The sequence below is a fragment of the Nipponia nippon genome, unplaced genomic scaffold, assembly GCF_047370975.1.
Source record: "Nipponia nippon isolate SJK-2023a ecotype South Korea unplaced genomic scaffold, ASM4737097v1 scaffold_2, whole genome shotgun sequence".
Lineage (NCBI taxonomy): Eukaryota > Metazoa > Chordata > Aves > Pelecaniformes > Threskiornithidae > Nipponia > Nipponia nippon.
Window position 1 is genome coordinate 106,413,146 of NW_028262336.1, and position 16,047 is coordinate 106,429,192.

The 16,047-nt window shown below is 43.0% G+C and overlaps 1 protein-coding gene across 10 annotated transcripts in view; it reads left to right on the forward strand.

The window, feature by feature from the left end:
- The window catches only part of STARD13 (StAR related lipid transfer domain containing 13), a 303,153-nt gene that overhangs the window by 177,105 nt on the left and 110,001 nt on the right, over window positions 1–16,047 (forward strand). The window contains exon 3 of one of the 10 annotated variants that reach the window (XM_009473669.2): window positions 4,893–5,157. The exons of the other annotated variants lie outside the window; for them this stretch is intronic. Coding sequence (XP_009471944.2) covers window positions 4,893–5,157 — 265 coding nt within the window. The remainder of the gene's footprint in view (window positions 1–4,892; window positions 5,158–16,047) is intronic. 10 annotated transcript variants of the gene reach the window in all.

Below are 16,047 nucleotides of genomic sequence, written 5' to 3' on the forward strand. Positions count from 1 at the left end.
CTGCTCTGGAGACCCTGCTGTTTCATGCCCTGTATAAATGAGTTTTCAGCCTGTAGTAATCCCAGCTCAGCTCTCAAACAAACGTCTGCATTCAAACATAAAACATTTTTCCTAAACAGCAGGCAATGAACTTCTGCTTTTAAAAGTCCCAGTCCCAGAGATAGGATTCAAAACACGTGAAGGAGGTGAAACCCTCATCATAAACACAGCTTTGGGCTCCCCACATATTACTTTTCCTAAATTTGAGAAAGGAGGAATTGCCTGCTAACACATGAGCTGCTGTGCAGGCATCTGTAAAGGCAGATACAGGTAAGAAATACAAGATGTGCGGATAGGGTAGGGGTAAGATATGTGGGTAGGACTCCAGTATAGGGCATATTGCATATATAGGATATTGGAGTTTTGGCCATAATCCAGCAAACCAAACCATTCTTCTACCTGTAGAATTATAGAAGGGAATCCAGAGATCAACAAGTTAAAAGCAGATGCTTGGTTTTTTTTTTTCCTTCTGTGACTCGAAAACATGAGTTTCCGGCTTCTTCTAATTATATGTCACTAATGTTAATAACAACTGTGCTCCTCCAGTGGTTAGGAAGCAGTGTTGTTCTCATAGCACCAGTGCTTTCAAATGAAGAGAAGCCATCAAGTTGCCATTTAATTTTAGATGCGATATAACAAGATAAGTGCAACTAACAATAAAAGGGAAATGGGTCACGACGGGAAGATCAAGTGGCTGATTACTGTGTGAGAACTGCAGGTTCAATCCAAGCCCGAAGAACTCCGTGCCACATATGACATCATGGACCTATCTCACAGTTATTTAGGAAAGGTGAATTATAAGACATGAGTAAGCGATCCTGTTATACATATGTCTGTGTATGTGAATACAAGTGGGAAAGTGCTGTTCTTCTCAATTTGCCCTCAACCACCCCGCTCCCTGTAGCATTGCCTCCTGTCTGTGTGAGTAATACTCCAAGGCCAAGGTGGTGCATAGAAACTCACACTGTTGTTTTGCTCAGAAAGGCTGGTCATAAGTGGACAGTTCATAATGAACTGATAATCAGATATATTTTAGCATTTCTAGAGTACACTGCGCTGCTCTCTCCAGCTGATTACAGCACCCCACTCTCAGTGAAATGGAAGCAGATGTCAAGTACTGCCTGTGATACTTCGGTATATATGGATAGCCCTGGGGCAGGTTTTTTCTGCAAATAGTGTACTCTTTCCCTCTCACACCAAATGCAATTTCAGGGAGAAAAGGTGGGAGAGAGACATAAAAATCAATGAACAGAAAATCAAGTGTTGCAGTTCTGCCTATGAATGCATACAGAGAAGAGGACACATCCTTGAGTTGACTTTGTCAACTATACTAATAAACACTGCACATGTGTCAGTAGTGCTGTGCTTTATTAATAAACCTTCAAGTGAAACCTCCTGACCTTCCAGAAAATTTCAGTATCCATCAAATCACTGTTTGTCATGTTAGATGTCTAGCTGTGACATGTAGGTATTACACTATAGATATAAGTGCAGACATTTCTGATTCAGGTTTATAATCACTAATTCCAGCTGTGGTTTTATGAAGGAATCTTCATTCCTGCGTGGATCAGTCGGGACATGGGAGTGTGGGGTTGGTTTTCCATCTCATGGGCTGTGCTGCTGTCGTGACAGGCAGCAATTTCAGGTGTGTGCTGGAGCTCCCCCACAGCCTTTGTAAAATGCACGGGGAAGCTTTCATCTTGAAGTGCTTTTATGAGATGCATTAGCATGAAGTTCAGTGTTGTTCTATTAACTATTCCAGAAACAGTCTGTAGACAGAGACTGAAATATTAATTAGTGCTCTTATATAACAGCTTAGGTTTCTGTAGTACTTTTTTTCTGAAAAATTGATGGCCAAAGGTGTTTCCTCACTTGAATGACACGTTTTTGAAAATAAGCAGTGAGTGTCAAGGCAGCCACCGAACGAGGAGACAGTCATCTTAGAAGTATGCAACGAGGATTAATTCTTTCCTCCACTGTGCACAACTTCAAGCACAGGAGCTTTCAAATGAGCACCGCAAGACCAGCTAACTCTTGTTGTTTCTTGTTTTATTTGACTACTATGTAAGTGCTGGACCGGAGCCAAAAAATTCAGCCTCGGCAGAGGCAGCGCTTAGCAGCGCCAAGCCTGGAGCAGCCCCCTGGCTCTGAAGTTGTGTTTGAACCCTCATGTCCAGGAGGAAGGGCAAGTCATCGCCCTGCAACAGAGGCTCCTCATTCTGCCCTTGGTGACCACTGAGATGTGCTGCTGGAGAAGCTGGGAGGGCAGCTCTGCCCTGTCACCCTCTGGCGGGGACATGGGAAGGACGGACAGCCACAGGGGCACTGGGGCTGGTGCTTTGCTCTCTGTTACAAGCATATAACTGGGCTTGTTGAGCCCTTAATGGACTTGTTCCCTAGTCAGTACCTTACTCAGGCTCTTGCCTTGGTTTTTGTTTCTTTGGGCTGGCTTTTGAAGTGTTACATTTCTATTAAACTGCTTCCTGGTCTTTGGAAATATTGCAAGGAAGAATGCAGAGTCCCATTAGCTGAAAAAAGTCAATGCATTTTCCAACAGAAAAAGAAATCCCTATGAAAATTTAAACAGAGTGCTATGGAATGTTAATAATTGCTTTTTCCACTGCAATAGCATTTTATAAGTAGAATTAGATCAAAAGACTGTAGATTAATCAAATAAGAATTTTCCTGCGTGGTGGTAATGTCTCTTTGGATAAATACTGTGCATGTCATTGACGCTCGGGAGTCTCTGGGATAGTTATTCTTCAAAAGACAGCAGCTTGAGTGACTGACACGCTGACTTGGCAAGCTGGGCTGGGAATGGAGACCATCCCTTCCCTGCTGCTCAGGTCTCTCCACTCACACCTGTGCAGCAATCCTGCCTCTCCGCTTTGCACAGCAAGGCAGAGAGGAGACTGGTCATTCCCGCTCCCTGGCTGCCAGTGACCAGCCCTGTTTGGGAGTCTAGATGGTAGTGGTGCCACGTCTTTTGTCTTGAGTTTGAAGCCCCTGCTGGGCGTCTTAGAGACCATACAGCCATGCCTGGAGCAAAAACCAGCAAGTACAGGACTTGTGGGTGCTGTGCATGGTAATAACAGGTAATGGAGGCTTTCAGTATAGAGCATTCATTTTAAATTTCTAGTACCCAGAATGATATGTCTCCATTTTGCGGCACTGCAAAAGTCCCACAGTGATTAGGAATAAAATTCATAAGGTGTAATGAGAACAGATTGCATCACAGTAAAACCCTGCCCTAAGGGGCTTGCACATAGCAAAATTTTAAGGAATAATTGTGAATGAGACAACTGTCCTTTCCTCCCTCATGTTTAGGTGGCTACGTCTGCCCTTGCAAACTAGCCTGACCCTGTCCTTTGTGAGCAGGCAGGTCCCAGGCAATGCCACCCCATGGCCCTGCCCTGGTGGGCAGCCTCATCCAGGCTGGGGTGGGAGGAGAGCTCCGTTGTATGAAGGCGTGTCGTGACATATTGTTGGCCTCAAGGCTGGAGAACAGGATGCAGACAATAATGTCACCACAGGTAGATGTCCAAGTGGAGTCTGGGGAGGTCAAGATCCCCCATGGGCTGGGATGGGGGTTGAGCTCCTTCTGCCCGGGGCTTGCAGCCACTCCAGCAGTGCTGTCGGCTCCCCGTCCCCCAGCTTGACACTGGCCTCATGGGAAGGGGCACGGATCTGGGAGGTGGCAGCATGGTTCCTGAGCTGTGCAGGATCCGTGCTGGCTGGTCACCCTGCTGCCTCCCCTCTGCCTTCCCCTTCCCTGCTGCCTGCACGTGGGTTTTGGCAGGAGCCTGTTCAGCCGGGTGAGTGGAAGAGCCTTCTGAGTTGCCGTCATTTCCAGTTTTGTAATCCTGTGAAACTGATCTCCAGGGCTGTGAAATTGCTTCCCGTGGGCCAGTGGTGCTCGTATCAGAAACTGTCTTGATCACAAAACTCCCTGGCAAGAGCTCTGCTCCCTTAGAAATCAGCTCATGCTAGGGGTGTATTAAACCAAAATATTGGTATTTTAAAATGTAATGGAAAATTATTTGACAGGCATACTAGGAGGGCATTTTCAGTATATTTTTACTCAGATTTGCTGCCCACTTGCTGATAAAAATGGCAATGTTCTGCTTCCATTTGATTAACTAAAGAAATGGCATGTTTTGCAAACTCCGTGGTTGATATATAAGGCTGAATGAAAAGAGATGCCCCTCTGTCTATGAAAAAACCCAAAAGATGTTATGGTGAGGAACCTGAAGAACAGAAAATCTTTCCATCACCTTCCTGTCTTCCAGGCTGTGACCAGTTCTCGGTGCCACTAATACTAGGGACACTTGGGGTTTGTTTGCTGCTGAGAGCCTGCTGCTAGGCGTTGTTGATTTGTTTTTTCATCCCAAGGGCTTCACTTGTTCCAGTGCTCGTTGTACCGTGCGGTTTTGGGGATTCAGACAGCCCTTCCGTAAACGGACTTTTTCTTGGCAAACAGGGGTATGATTTGTAGAAAACGAGCGAGGGCATCATCTCCAGAGATGAGTCGACAGCTGGGCGGTGTGGAGCAGAGGAGGAAAAGGTTTTCTGCAGCCCTGCGTGCTCTAAACCAGGCATTCCCGAGTATCTTCAACTTTTTCTTCTTGCTTTCGGAAGCGGCCCGGTGCAGCCCCTCCGTGCTGGGTAAGCTCCGGCCGGGGGCTGCCGGGGCAGCCGGGGCTGGGGCGGGCTGGCTGTCCCGCTCCGGCAGCCTCCACTTCCACAGCCTGGACTCGGAGCGATTGGCCCGTGCGGATCATGTGGGAGAAGCAGGAATCCTGAGTTGTAGCTTTTGGCACTCCTTTTTCTTTTAAAGCGCTTGCTCTTTTCAGCTCCCTAGGGCTTGTTGCCTCCCTCCTTTCATTACCCTGATTATAATCTGGAGTAGCCACAGCAGAGACGGACGGAGTGATTTTAAAGGAGCAGAGATGTTTAAGCAGGTGCCCAGGACTTCGGGCACCGGCTGTTACTACCTAAACTCGGTGTCACCTGAGGGCCAGGAGATGTACTTGCGATTCGATCAAACCACGAGGCGCCCTCCCTACAGGATGAGCAGAATTCTCGCCCGTCACCAGCTACTGACGAAAATTCAGCAAGGTGAGTTACTGGCAGAAGCTCTCCTTAGCCTGGTCACAAGGTCTGCAGGTCCCCTCTTTCATAGGAGAACAGGTTTTAATGCCTCAAATTTCAGGCTTTTTTCCTGTCTCTATTCTGAACTACTCTGGCTAGAGTCAGAGTTTGAAATAGGAATTCATACTTTTCTCTTTCTACAAATGCACACATACACAGAGAACCAAGAGACAAACGCTAGTGCATGATTAGCTATTTAACTAAATTGTCTTTTAATCATAAACTATGCAGTAGCTTAGGTGCTGAAGTTCGTCTTTTCTGACTGGGAGAGCAGTTACTGGCGGCAGTACATCTGCTCTGATTGCTACAGGTAAAATCTGCCTGTGGTAAAGCAGAGAGAGAGAATAGATGATTGTCCAGTTAAAAACAAAGCAGAAGTCCAGAGCAGCTGGAAGAAGGCAGCTGGGATACCATCCTTTGGAAACAAGCATGTGTAACTGTCAGAGGATTAGAAAACTTGTCATATGTCCTTAAAAATAATTGCTGACTTAGCTTTCTGCATCTGCTTATGCAGTTACCTAGGCAGTCATTACAGATGTATTGATTTTGTTTTTCTGAATATATAACTATGGCATTAAAGCTAAATGCAGATTGGCCTCAGAACAAATCCTTTGGCCTGTGCATGCAATTTAAAATCATCTTCAGAATCGTTAATGCAAAGATAAAAAAATAAAAGCCAACTGTACAGATTTTTCCAGATTAAAAAGCAAATCAATACATAGTTTTGTATTGATCGTAGTTTTGTATAGCATCCTGTTCCCAAGAATACTAGTTTCCAAAGTGGATGTGGTCCTACATGCAGAAAAAGAGTATGTCATGTATTTGTCATGAAAAAAAACATCCTGAAGGTAACAGTCACTTTCTTGACAGCTTGCAAAAAGACGTTTGATTCTGCTAACTAGGGGCAGGCATAGAGTTAACATTGTTTACTGTCATACCTGGCAAATATCACAGAAATTGGTGTGAGCTTCTGACCAGCAGCAGTTAAATGGAGCGGCTATTTTCGTGTGCTGCTTTCCAGAAAGGTTCTTTATATCCGTGGTTGTCAAACTCTGGCAGAAGTACAGGGATATAGCGATGAAACTTTTATTGCTTTCATAAAGAAAACAATACATAATTCTTTGGCCAGCTTTTAAAAAAGATGAAAAAGATAGTTTCTGTGGCAATTAGGAAAACGCAGTTGTTTGCAAGGCGGTCTCAGAAACCGGTCGTGTTTGAAGGATACCGGTCCTCACTGCAGCTCTAATTTCAGGAAGGATATTATGTCATTCTGTGTACCCAGTGTACAGCCTGGATTGAATGGAAAGAAAGGGTAATTGATTTCTCTCCAGGTTTATTTGAAAATGTCTTGGGTGCAGTGCTAGTACCAGCTGAATTTGCAAGCAGAACTGCGGATGAGGTGGATTAGCACAACTCCTCTACCTGTTGTGGTGCTGCTGAATGTTTCCTCTTCTAAACCATAACCCATTAGCTGTCCGGGACAGCCAGGGCTGCAAAGCCACCCAGCGGTGCCAAGGTTGTGTGGTGGGACAGGGAGGAGTTCCCGAGCTGTAACTTTTCTGCCTGCAGCTTGTTGCATGGATGGTCAGTCTGTGGTAAATAACCTCTGCTGCTCTGCCACAGCTTTCCAACCTGTCCCACATATAGCTGTGGGAAATGATGTTAGTATAGCGCCTTGATGATGTGATATATGTTACAGTTCAGTACAGGAAATATTTGTGTATTTCGGATCACTAAGAATACATTGTTGATTCCTTCACTTCTTTCATTGATGGAAAACTGGGGACAGAGTCCACTGGTGGTTACATGTCAGTTCACTAGCAATAATGAAATTATGTGTGCAAATAGATGCTGATGTCTGTGTATGAGTCCATATGTAGGAATATACACATCTAGTGGAAAATCATGTGCAAGGTACACATTTTTTCCGCAGTGCCCCAACTACTAAATAATAATTTTGTTACAATAGCTATGTTAGTAATACCAAAAAAGCTAAGTCTAGCTAGTATAACTCAATCTGAAACCTCCAGCTTACACTCTGGATGAAACCCTAGACCCATCAGAGTGACTGACAAGACTTTTAGGAGGGTTTGCTGGGTGAGCGTGTCTCCCTCTGTGCCAGCCTTGTTCGGACTGCAAGCGGTGTGAGGGTACTGCAGTCAGTCCCAGTCCCAGCCCCAGTCCCAGAGGGTACTGGAAGAGTACTGCAATAGGGATGGAGGAATCTGCCTGTCCCCTTAGAGGTGAGTACGTTTAACCCAATTGGCCCGGTGGATTCATTACTAATGGACTGCCACAGAGCAGCTTATCAAGAATGCATTGAAAAGTAAATCAGGAGATGCAAGATGAAAACCAAAACTTACTTTTGGTCACCCAGTTGAGTAAAGCATGTAAATCATTATTTAGTCCCCTTGAATTTGTATGTCCTTGAATCATACATTTTAAGGCCATTAAAACATTTGAATGCTGCTACCCCAATTCTTGAGTTAGCACCTCCCCATCTAATCATTGTTTGAATTACAGGATATGTTTGGAAAAACATCCAGCCTGCGTTTTAATATCGCTGGAATGGTGAATCCTGCCTGCTTAATTGCTGTGCTGAAAACAGATCTGCCACATGTTTAAGTGCTAAGCTGCCTTGGGGCTTGTTTGAATACCTGATCTCTACTTCTTGTGCAGATATTTTTCAGTTGCTGCTTTTCCAACTGGAGGCACCCACAGTAAGAAACACTGAAGTTTTTGCATCAGGGTTATTTTTCCTTAGTGAAAGGAATGATTTACAAAATCACAATGTATACAATTTACAATGTATAGAGCACTCAAAGCTTCCATTCCAGGACAGGAACTTGGTTCACTAATGCAGTGTAATACAAAGTGTTGCATATACTTTTATCTTTTCAGTCATTAGCTGCGTGTACTATTCCAAACAATGCTAAATTACTCTGTCATACTGTGCAATACAACATTTATTCCTCCTTTAAAAACACATCTGCTGAAGAAGCTTTCCTTTGTATTTTCCTTTGCTGTTAGTTAAAAATAAACTAAATGAATCATTAGAGGAATTATGCTATTTAATCATTTCAAAAAAGAAAACCACCACAAGGGAAATGAAAGGAACTAGACTGTTATTTTAATCAGATCATACTTTGAAAGTCCTAAATATTTGGTTTATGCACACCACCGGCTCCTTGAGGCAGAATTATGTGGTGGCCTGTGAATGTGAGTAGTAATTATCTGTCTGATATTAAATAGGTATTTTCAAAATGTGATCTTTTGATGATTCCCTTTCCCCCATAAGCCCGTTAGTTTCCATGCTGAAGGGGACACATGCCTCAGCATAAAGGAACAGGGTGTAGCATGCTTGGTCTGAGGTATTTGTTCAAACTGTGTATGCAGTAACTGTATGAGAATTCATTAATGATTACTCATGTTCTCTTTAAATAAATAAGGTGGCGACTTTCAAGAACTTATATTACATAGAATCATAGAATCGTTTAGGTTGGAAAAGACCTTTAAGATCATCAAGTCCAACCGTTAACCTAGCACTGCCAAGTCCACCACTAAACCATGTCCCTAAGCATCACATCTATCCGTCTTTTAAATACCTCCAGGGATGGGGACTCAACCACTTCCCCAGGCAGCCTGGTCCAGTGCTTGACAGCCCTTTCGGGGAAAAAAAATTTCCTAATATCCAATCTAAACCTGCCCTGGTGCAACTTGAGACCATTTTCTCTTGTCCTATTGCTTGTTACTTGAGAGAAGAGACTGACCCCCACCTCGCTACAACCTCCGTTCAGGTAGTTGTAGAGAGCGATAAGGTCTCCCCTGAGGCTCTTTTTCTCCAGGCTAAACAACCCCAGGTCCCTCAGCTGCTCCTCCTAAGACTTGTTCTCCAGACCCTTCACCAGCTTCGTTGCCCTCCTCTGGACACGCTCCAGCACCTCGATGTCCTTCTTGTAGTGAGGGGCCCAAAACTGAACACAGTATTCGAGGTGAGGCCTCACCAGTGCCAAATACAGGGGCACTCTCACCTCCCTAGTCCTGCTGGCCACACTATTCCTGATACAAGCCAGGATGCTATTGGCCTTCTTGGCCACCTGGGCACATTGCCGGCTCATGTTCAGGCAGCCGTCGACCTACAGCCCCAGGTCCTTTTCTGCCGGGCAGCCCTCCAGACACTCCTCCCCAAGCCTGTAGCATTGCATGGGGTTGTTGTGACCATGACGACATGAGTCACAAAGTTGTTATTTCTTTCAGAGTACACGGCTAAATTCAGTGGAGAACACAAAATATAAAAAGTATCTCTAGGTAAAAAGAAATGAAGAATTAATGCCATACTCTGAAAACGTTAAATTAAAATCGTTGACTGTGCAGCACAAGTAGAATGTAAGTCAAGGTGAAGGAAGCCACATCTGCCCCCGCACAGCTAGGCATTGCTGGTAAAGAAAAGTCCCCATTCATCTACAGTAGAATTTGATTCCTAGACTGCACTTTCAGTAAGAAAATAATATGAAGAAATAAATGAAAATAAGACAAATTCCTATTCTCAGTGAGTAAATTGCTGCCCACAGTGAGGTATGCTCTGTGATTTGTCTCGGTTCATGTCCACAGGCGAAAGCAGTTGAAAAGAGTCATTCGATGGAGCGATCTCAAAGCATACTATAACTTTTCAAGGCAAAATCTCTGTTCAACACTCAGCAGATGTTTTATATTCTCATATGTTGCAAGTTCAGTTTTGGTCTTTTATGAGTACCGTTACCTCTGTGTGATCTGCCTTTGTCTGGTTTGAATGAGCATTAGAGGTACAAATAAATGTTCTTTTTGGTCTACAGTCTTCCCTTTGGAGCTAGTTCAACATGTTTAAGTCTTCTCTTTTCTAAGCATGAGTACAGTTTGTGGATAGTGTTAGAGAGGGATGCGAGTGACTTGGCAAAAAATTGTGCATTTTACGTGACTTTAAATTCATACTGTTAATGTAAAACAAACCAAATATCAGCAATAGACAGCTGTAAAATACTCCCAATACTCAAAAGGAGAACTTGGAAGTCATGTAAGTGAAAATGTTGGAGTCATAGTCTGCATTAAAAAAGCCCGGATCATATTCTGGATGTGCACACAGGTACAGAGTACTTGTCCATCCCTGGAGATGGGAAACAGGATATGATTGTGTAATTAAAGACTGTGGTTTTGTTCAGACATATAGAGAGAACAAAATATGGTTGTTCAGGCAACCTGAACCATAGCATTTCCCACATTCTGGATGCTGGCCACTTTACCTACACATCTTTAAACCTCATTATCTGAACCCAGGAAAGTAAAAGATTAACCAACAAGATTCAGCCTTGGTGATAATGATACAAACACCCCCACTTAGGTCATCTCTGACCAGTGCCAGTGACCTACTGCCCCTTGAGCTTGTGGGGTAACTCCTGGCAGCAGCAGTTTGTACTTCGCGTTCAACCCCTGGTGCCTCCTCTTACGGTGGCCCCGTGTCTGTGCTCCAGCCCAGGCACGCCGGAGAGGACGGGTCTGGGGCCGAGGCGGCCTGGGACACCAGGAGGAACATCCTCAGCTGCAGAGGTGCCTTGCAGACCTCAGCTGGGCGTGGTCTGTCACCCTCTCCAGTGTCAGACATGTGTAGGCCAGGTGTGTGCTCAAAGCAGAGGGATGTTTGGGTCCGTTAAACAATATCAAGTCTTGACTAAGTCTGTGAAAACTCTGTTTCTTACAGTATCTGAAGGTCCATTAGAAACTGAGACCCTACCTCACATGATGCACCTTCACCATCATCTTTCCTTCCTTACACACTCTCTTTCCTCAAGTCCTTAGCCCTAAACTTGGAGAAACTAGAGTTTTTCAATTAAGTTGAAGGATTCCTTTAAAAATATCTTTTTTCTAAACTTGTACTCTGAAATGTTTGAAGTATTTGTGTGAAACTTCCACACAAAGAATGTAAACATGCTGAGGGGTATTTATAAACTCAAAGTGCCCTGAGGTGTGTTTATAAAAAAAATAAAAATAAATAATAGTGCGAAAGATTGCTGTCCAGCTAATTAAAGTTTAACAAAGTTGTACTTCATAGACAGCAGGACATTTGAAAGGGAGAAACCTTCACTGGAGCCACTACCTGGCAAAGAGGTTCAAAAGCTGAAATTATCAAGAAATATCTTTGTGGTATGTATCAAGAAACGGCCTGTGTGGTACTGCAGATCGGACTCGATGGTAGTGGTTCCTTCTGGCCTTATAACTTCACAGCCACTGAGAGTCGGTGACACTTCTGCTGACACATGCAGGTTGGACACCAAGAAGTAAATCTTGGCTCTTCTTTTAAGTTAGGGGACTTCTGCTCTCAATTTCACTGAAAGCAGGATTTCAGCCAAGGTGAGATCTTAACTTGAGACATTTTTGTTTTGAAATTGTTTGTGGTGAAATGAACAGCTGTAGTTGTGCTGTATATCTTCTGTATTGATCACTGAGGACATTTTTAATTTTCACATTAACCCTGTTGTATAATTAGAGCCAGTAATGTTAAAAGACATTTAATCCAATAAATGCAGGATGTATGCTCAATAAATGAATCATTAGCATGATAATAATTGTATTTTTTTAGTTTAAATTTAGAAGAAGTAGTGATAAGTCACTGGGGTATATAAAATGTTACATAACAGAAGCAAAATAGAAATTACTCACAAAAATAGATTAATTAAAACAATCTGTACATAGCACTTTTGTTACTGGGAGACTCTTATGTCTGTATTTATACATAAATCCTGGAAAATAAAGTGCAGTATTTGTGCCCTGAGCAGCATAAGTGTTAATTATAAAAATCTGCAGTTTTAGGTTCCAGCCAGATATTGCTTTTCTCTCTAGGCAATAGATCCTTATGGGCTTTTTTTCCTTCATTTTGGTTCAAATACAAACACTACGAAGTCATTGATAGCATCTTAGCCATAGTCATTGTTTTTATCTTACTTGTATCATACAATGTTCTCAGACTTTTAGTTGTACTTAAACAATTATGTGAGCTGTTTCATATAGGGCATCACATATATTTAGATTAGTGCCTAAGCCTCTAATGAAAGGGACTGAGAAAACAGGTCCCTTGTAGTTAGGTTATTAGGTTATTAAACATTTGTCTGTAGTTGAATTTGTGTACACCTTGCAATAGCTGCTTTTGAGGGTAAAATGCTGAATTATATGGCCCCTGGGCTTGATCCAGTATATACTAGTTGTGTAATTTCTTATTTATACTTATTTTACAGGTATTTGAATGTGGGCAAGTCAGTAAACCCTCATCTTCATGCCTCGTAAAATTCTCATGTGTGCGCTTTTGCTTAAAAACCTCTTGAGTTTCAGTTCAACAGGTCAGCTGAGCTTACCAGAGCAAATCATCAGAACACTAATTGCACATCATAGTGTAGTGGGGGAGAGGAGGGCTTGAGCACCTTGAGCTGGACTATTTAGAAGGTATTTAAGAGCAGACAGCATGATTCAGAGAACCTGGGAGCATTATGGCTTAGCTGAAAAGAATGTGCATGACTCAGTCTGAAAACACGTTGTGGCTTTCCGTCTCTCATCCGTTACAGGACTGAGAAGATTAATTCTACTGGGAGAAGAAAATCACTCCATAACACTTCAGACTAGATGGGGTTTTGACTAACATGCACCCGCAGATGAGAAAAAAGTTTCTGTCCTTGCGATAAGTTAGGCGAACTCAGAGAAATAACTTAGTTTAAAATATGGGCTGCAGAGTACGTCTTAAGTAAATACCATCTGCCAAGCGTGGAAGCTGCCTTGCTGGAATGTACCAGACGTTTTGCTTTCCACTCAAAGTCCTTTGCCAAAGAAGGACTCAGCCCTGCAACTTACTCAGATGAATCTTCCTTTGTACTAAAGGAGCAAAATAATAAATCCTAATAATGTCAACTGGTATTGTTTTAATGAGCTAGATATTACAGGCCTTTGGCAATAGTTGTGTTCTCTTAATAGGATTGTAGTTGGAGGAAGGTCTGTTTGTGTGAGCAAGGTTTTCAGGATTTGGAAGCAAAATCTGTATATATATTTATTGTTGTTTCTCTCTAACGGCCTAAAGGGTATCTGACTTTTTTCCCCCTTAATGTGCCACTATAGTGTCTTTCATGGTTAGTTTACTTTATTGATTGTGCCACGTTTATTTCCAATTCTCCATCACTCGAGTGGTTTAGGAGTATGGAAAAAAGCACTAAGTTCAAAACGGAATCTCTACATTTAATTCTAGCTTTTATCCTCTTTAGTAGCAAACACGTACCTGCCAGCATCCCCCACGCCTCAAACCTGCCATCTTTCTGGGAGATATCTCAGCTTCCTTCTTGAAATCACATTTGCAGGAAAATATGACACCCTCTCATTAAGGAAAGGCATTTCCTTAAAGGCTGCAGTACAGCTTTTACTGCCGAATATGTTCAGAAGTGAGGATAATAGTACAGCTTTTACTCTTCTCTAACACTTCTCTACAAGGGAGCTGCTGCCTCTGCAAATCTCCCAGCACGTCCTGAGCCCTGTGGTTTTTCTCTAGATCTTAACAACTCTTTCCCCTTCCTTACTACAGGCATCCTTTGGGCCAATACTTCAGTGTGGATTACCCATGTTATCCACAAGCCCCTGCTTGAAGATGTTAGGTGTTAACACATCATGTTCCCATGTCGGTACTAGGCTTGTGGCAGTAAAATGTCCCTCTGAGTGGGCATGTCTGTACTGCTAAATAAGAGGGATGGGAGGTGAGTTGGAGTACTCCTGCTCTGCTGAGCAGATGACTCCCTGGCTCTGTTTTGGCCTTCTCCAGATAGCTCAACCCAGAGCAAGTTTATGGGAGAGAGGACTAGTCCCAGGTAGTACAGACATGAACCAAGCAATGCCACTTGATCAAAAAAGCGGGAATCAGGCAGTATTTCATTGAGCAGTGTAAACGTAACCAGTCTTTCCACTGCCACAGAACATGTGGAATGAGGAGAAACCTTGCTCCACAGGTCTAAAAATCTAAACATTAATGTTTCTGTAGTATTTACCCCAAGAAAGGTAAAAATTTCTTGCTGTAATACATTTTTTTATGCTTTGAAGTTTCTGAAGAAAGTATGCGAAAGTCAGAAGTAAATGCTGTTAAAAAGCCAACTACTTAAGTCTTTTTCATTATTTCATACTGTGCAGCAGACAGTTCACATTAGCGAGCCACAACCCCGTTCTTCTTTTGAAATCAATATCCCAAATTGGTGTAAAATCGGAACCTGCAAAGACTACTCCAAATAATTAGGTCATATTGCTCATCCCAATAACTGCAGCATCATCGAACGTCCTTCCAAAGGACCGGAGATCTAAAAAGGGATGAAAGATGTAAGACAACTCTAGACTTGAGAAGGAAGAAGTGTCTCTGTCAACACTGGGGTCGCACAAGCGTAACACTCCTGTGAAAGGCAGAGTCCTTTTGCATCCTTTTAGCTTCAGGAAGCAGCAGAACGATTAGTTTTTCCTAGTCTCCAACTGGTATGGGGGTGGGAGTCTGGACAGGACAAGACTCTCAGAGCTGCACAATGTGGCTTTTTCATAATAGATTTGGCAAACTCGAATGTTCTGTGGGATGAATCTAAGTTACGTGTCTTTAATTTCATCTGATGGCAGCAGCTGAATATCTAATCATTTTGTAACTTCAAAGATAATGGCTTTCTTTTCCTGCAAACATTTATCTGAGGAGAATAATGTAAAATCCAAAAGTTAATGCTTGGCACAGGCGATGAGGCAGTAAGTCCTTGGCTTTTAATTTTTTTCCTTTTTCTTTCCATTTTTACAGCTATATTTATATATATTTCTGAGGAATGTTAAACCTGCCATTGTGTCAGCTTCACTTCGTTAAAAGTGTGGCAGTCTGCCTAGGTCTTATCCAGACTTAAAAGGAGTTTCTTTTCTTTTAAATTCAGCAAGCATCGGACTATATCTGGTTTAAAAGTCCCTTCCAAATTATTCAGAATACTTTGTCCAAAACTGCTTTATCATTCAAACTGCTGATTGTGCATTAAAACCAGACACCCCTGCCAAAACCCAAGCCATTGCAGCAAAAGCTGCATTTCATACCACTGCCTCAGTGATGTAGCCTGGATCGAATAATACCAGTGCTGGTTCATGGCCAGGATTATTATATCTTCATCCAGTGCTTCACGCCAAAAGCCAGAGCTGTCTTCATCCCACCAATGGCCGTTCAGACATCGCGTGAGCGGTGCTACCTAAGGCAATGTGTGGCTGCGGGTCATCTCTGAGCTACTTCAGGCCATCCCTCCCCAGCAGCTCACGGCCCTGACATGCTCGTTGAGGGGCCGCGGGTGCCGGCAGGGAACGATGGGTTGCCCTTGCACTTGCACATGGGGCATGAGGCTTTGTCTGTTCAGACCAAGAGTGATCTGTTCACCAGCAGCTTCTGAAGGAAGGAAAAAATTTCCGGTGACATTTTAATTCTCTTTTATGTGGAGCTATTTTTAGATGGCGCTGCTGCCAGTCATGTCGAACGCTTTGTGTCTTTTGAGTTTTCGCTGAACTGCATAATAGCGTTTCAGCTCCCTGGTGCATAATGGCAGTGTTATTTGCTGAAAGTCTTATTATTTCAAGTGGCCTCTTATCTTAAGGTCAATTCATTAGTTCTTGCCTCTGAAGTTTAAGAGGAAACAATTGCAGTTGCTAAAAAAATCTAAATTAACCTTTTTTTCAGTAATACTTATTTTCTCTAATATCGGGTTCTGAAAGTCTATTTTAAGACTTGACAAAGCAGATGATCCATATTACAAGGCTGTAATCTGGCTTCTGACATCCATGTCCGAGTTGTTAAGCTGGGTGAGA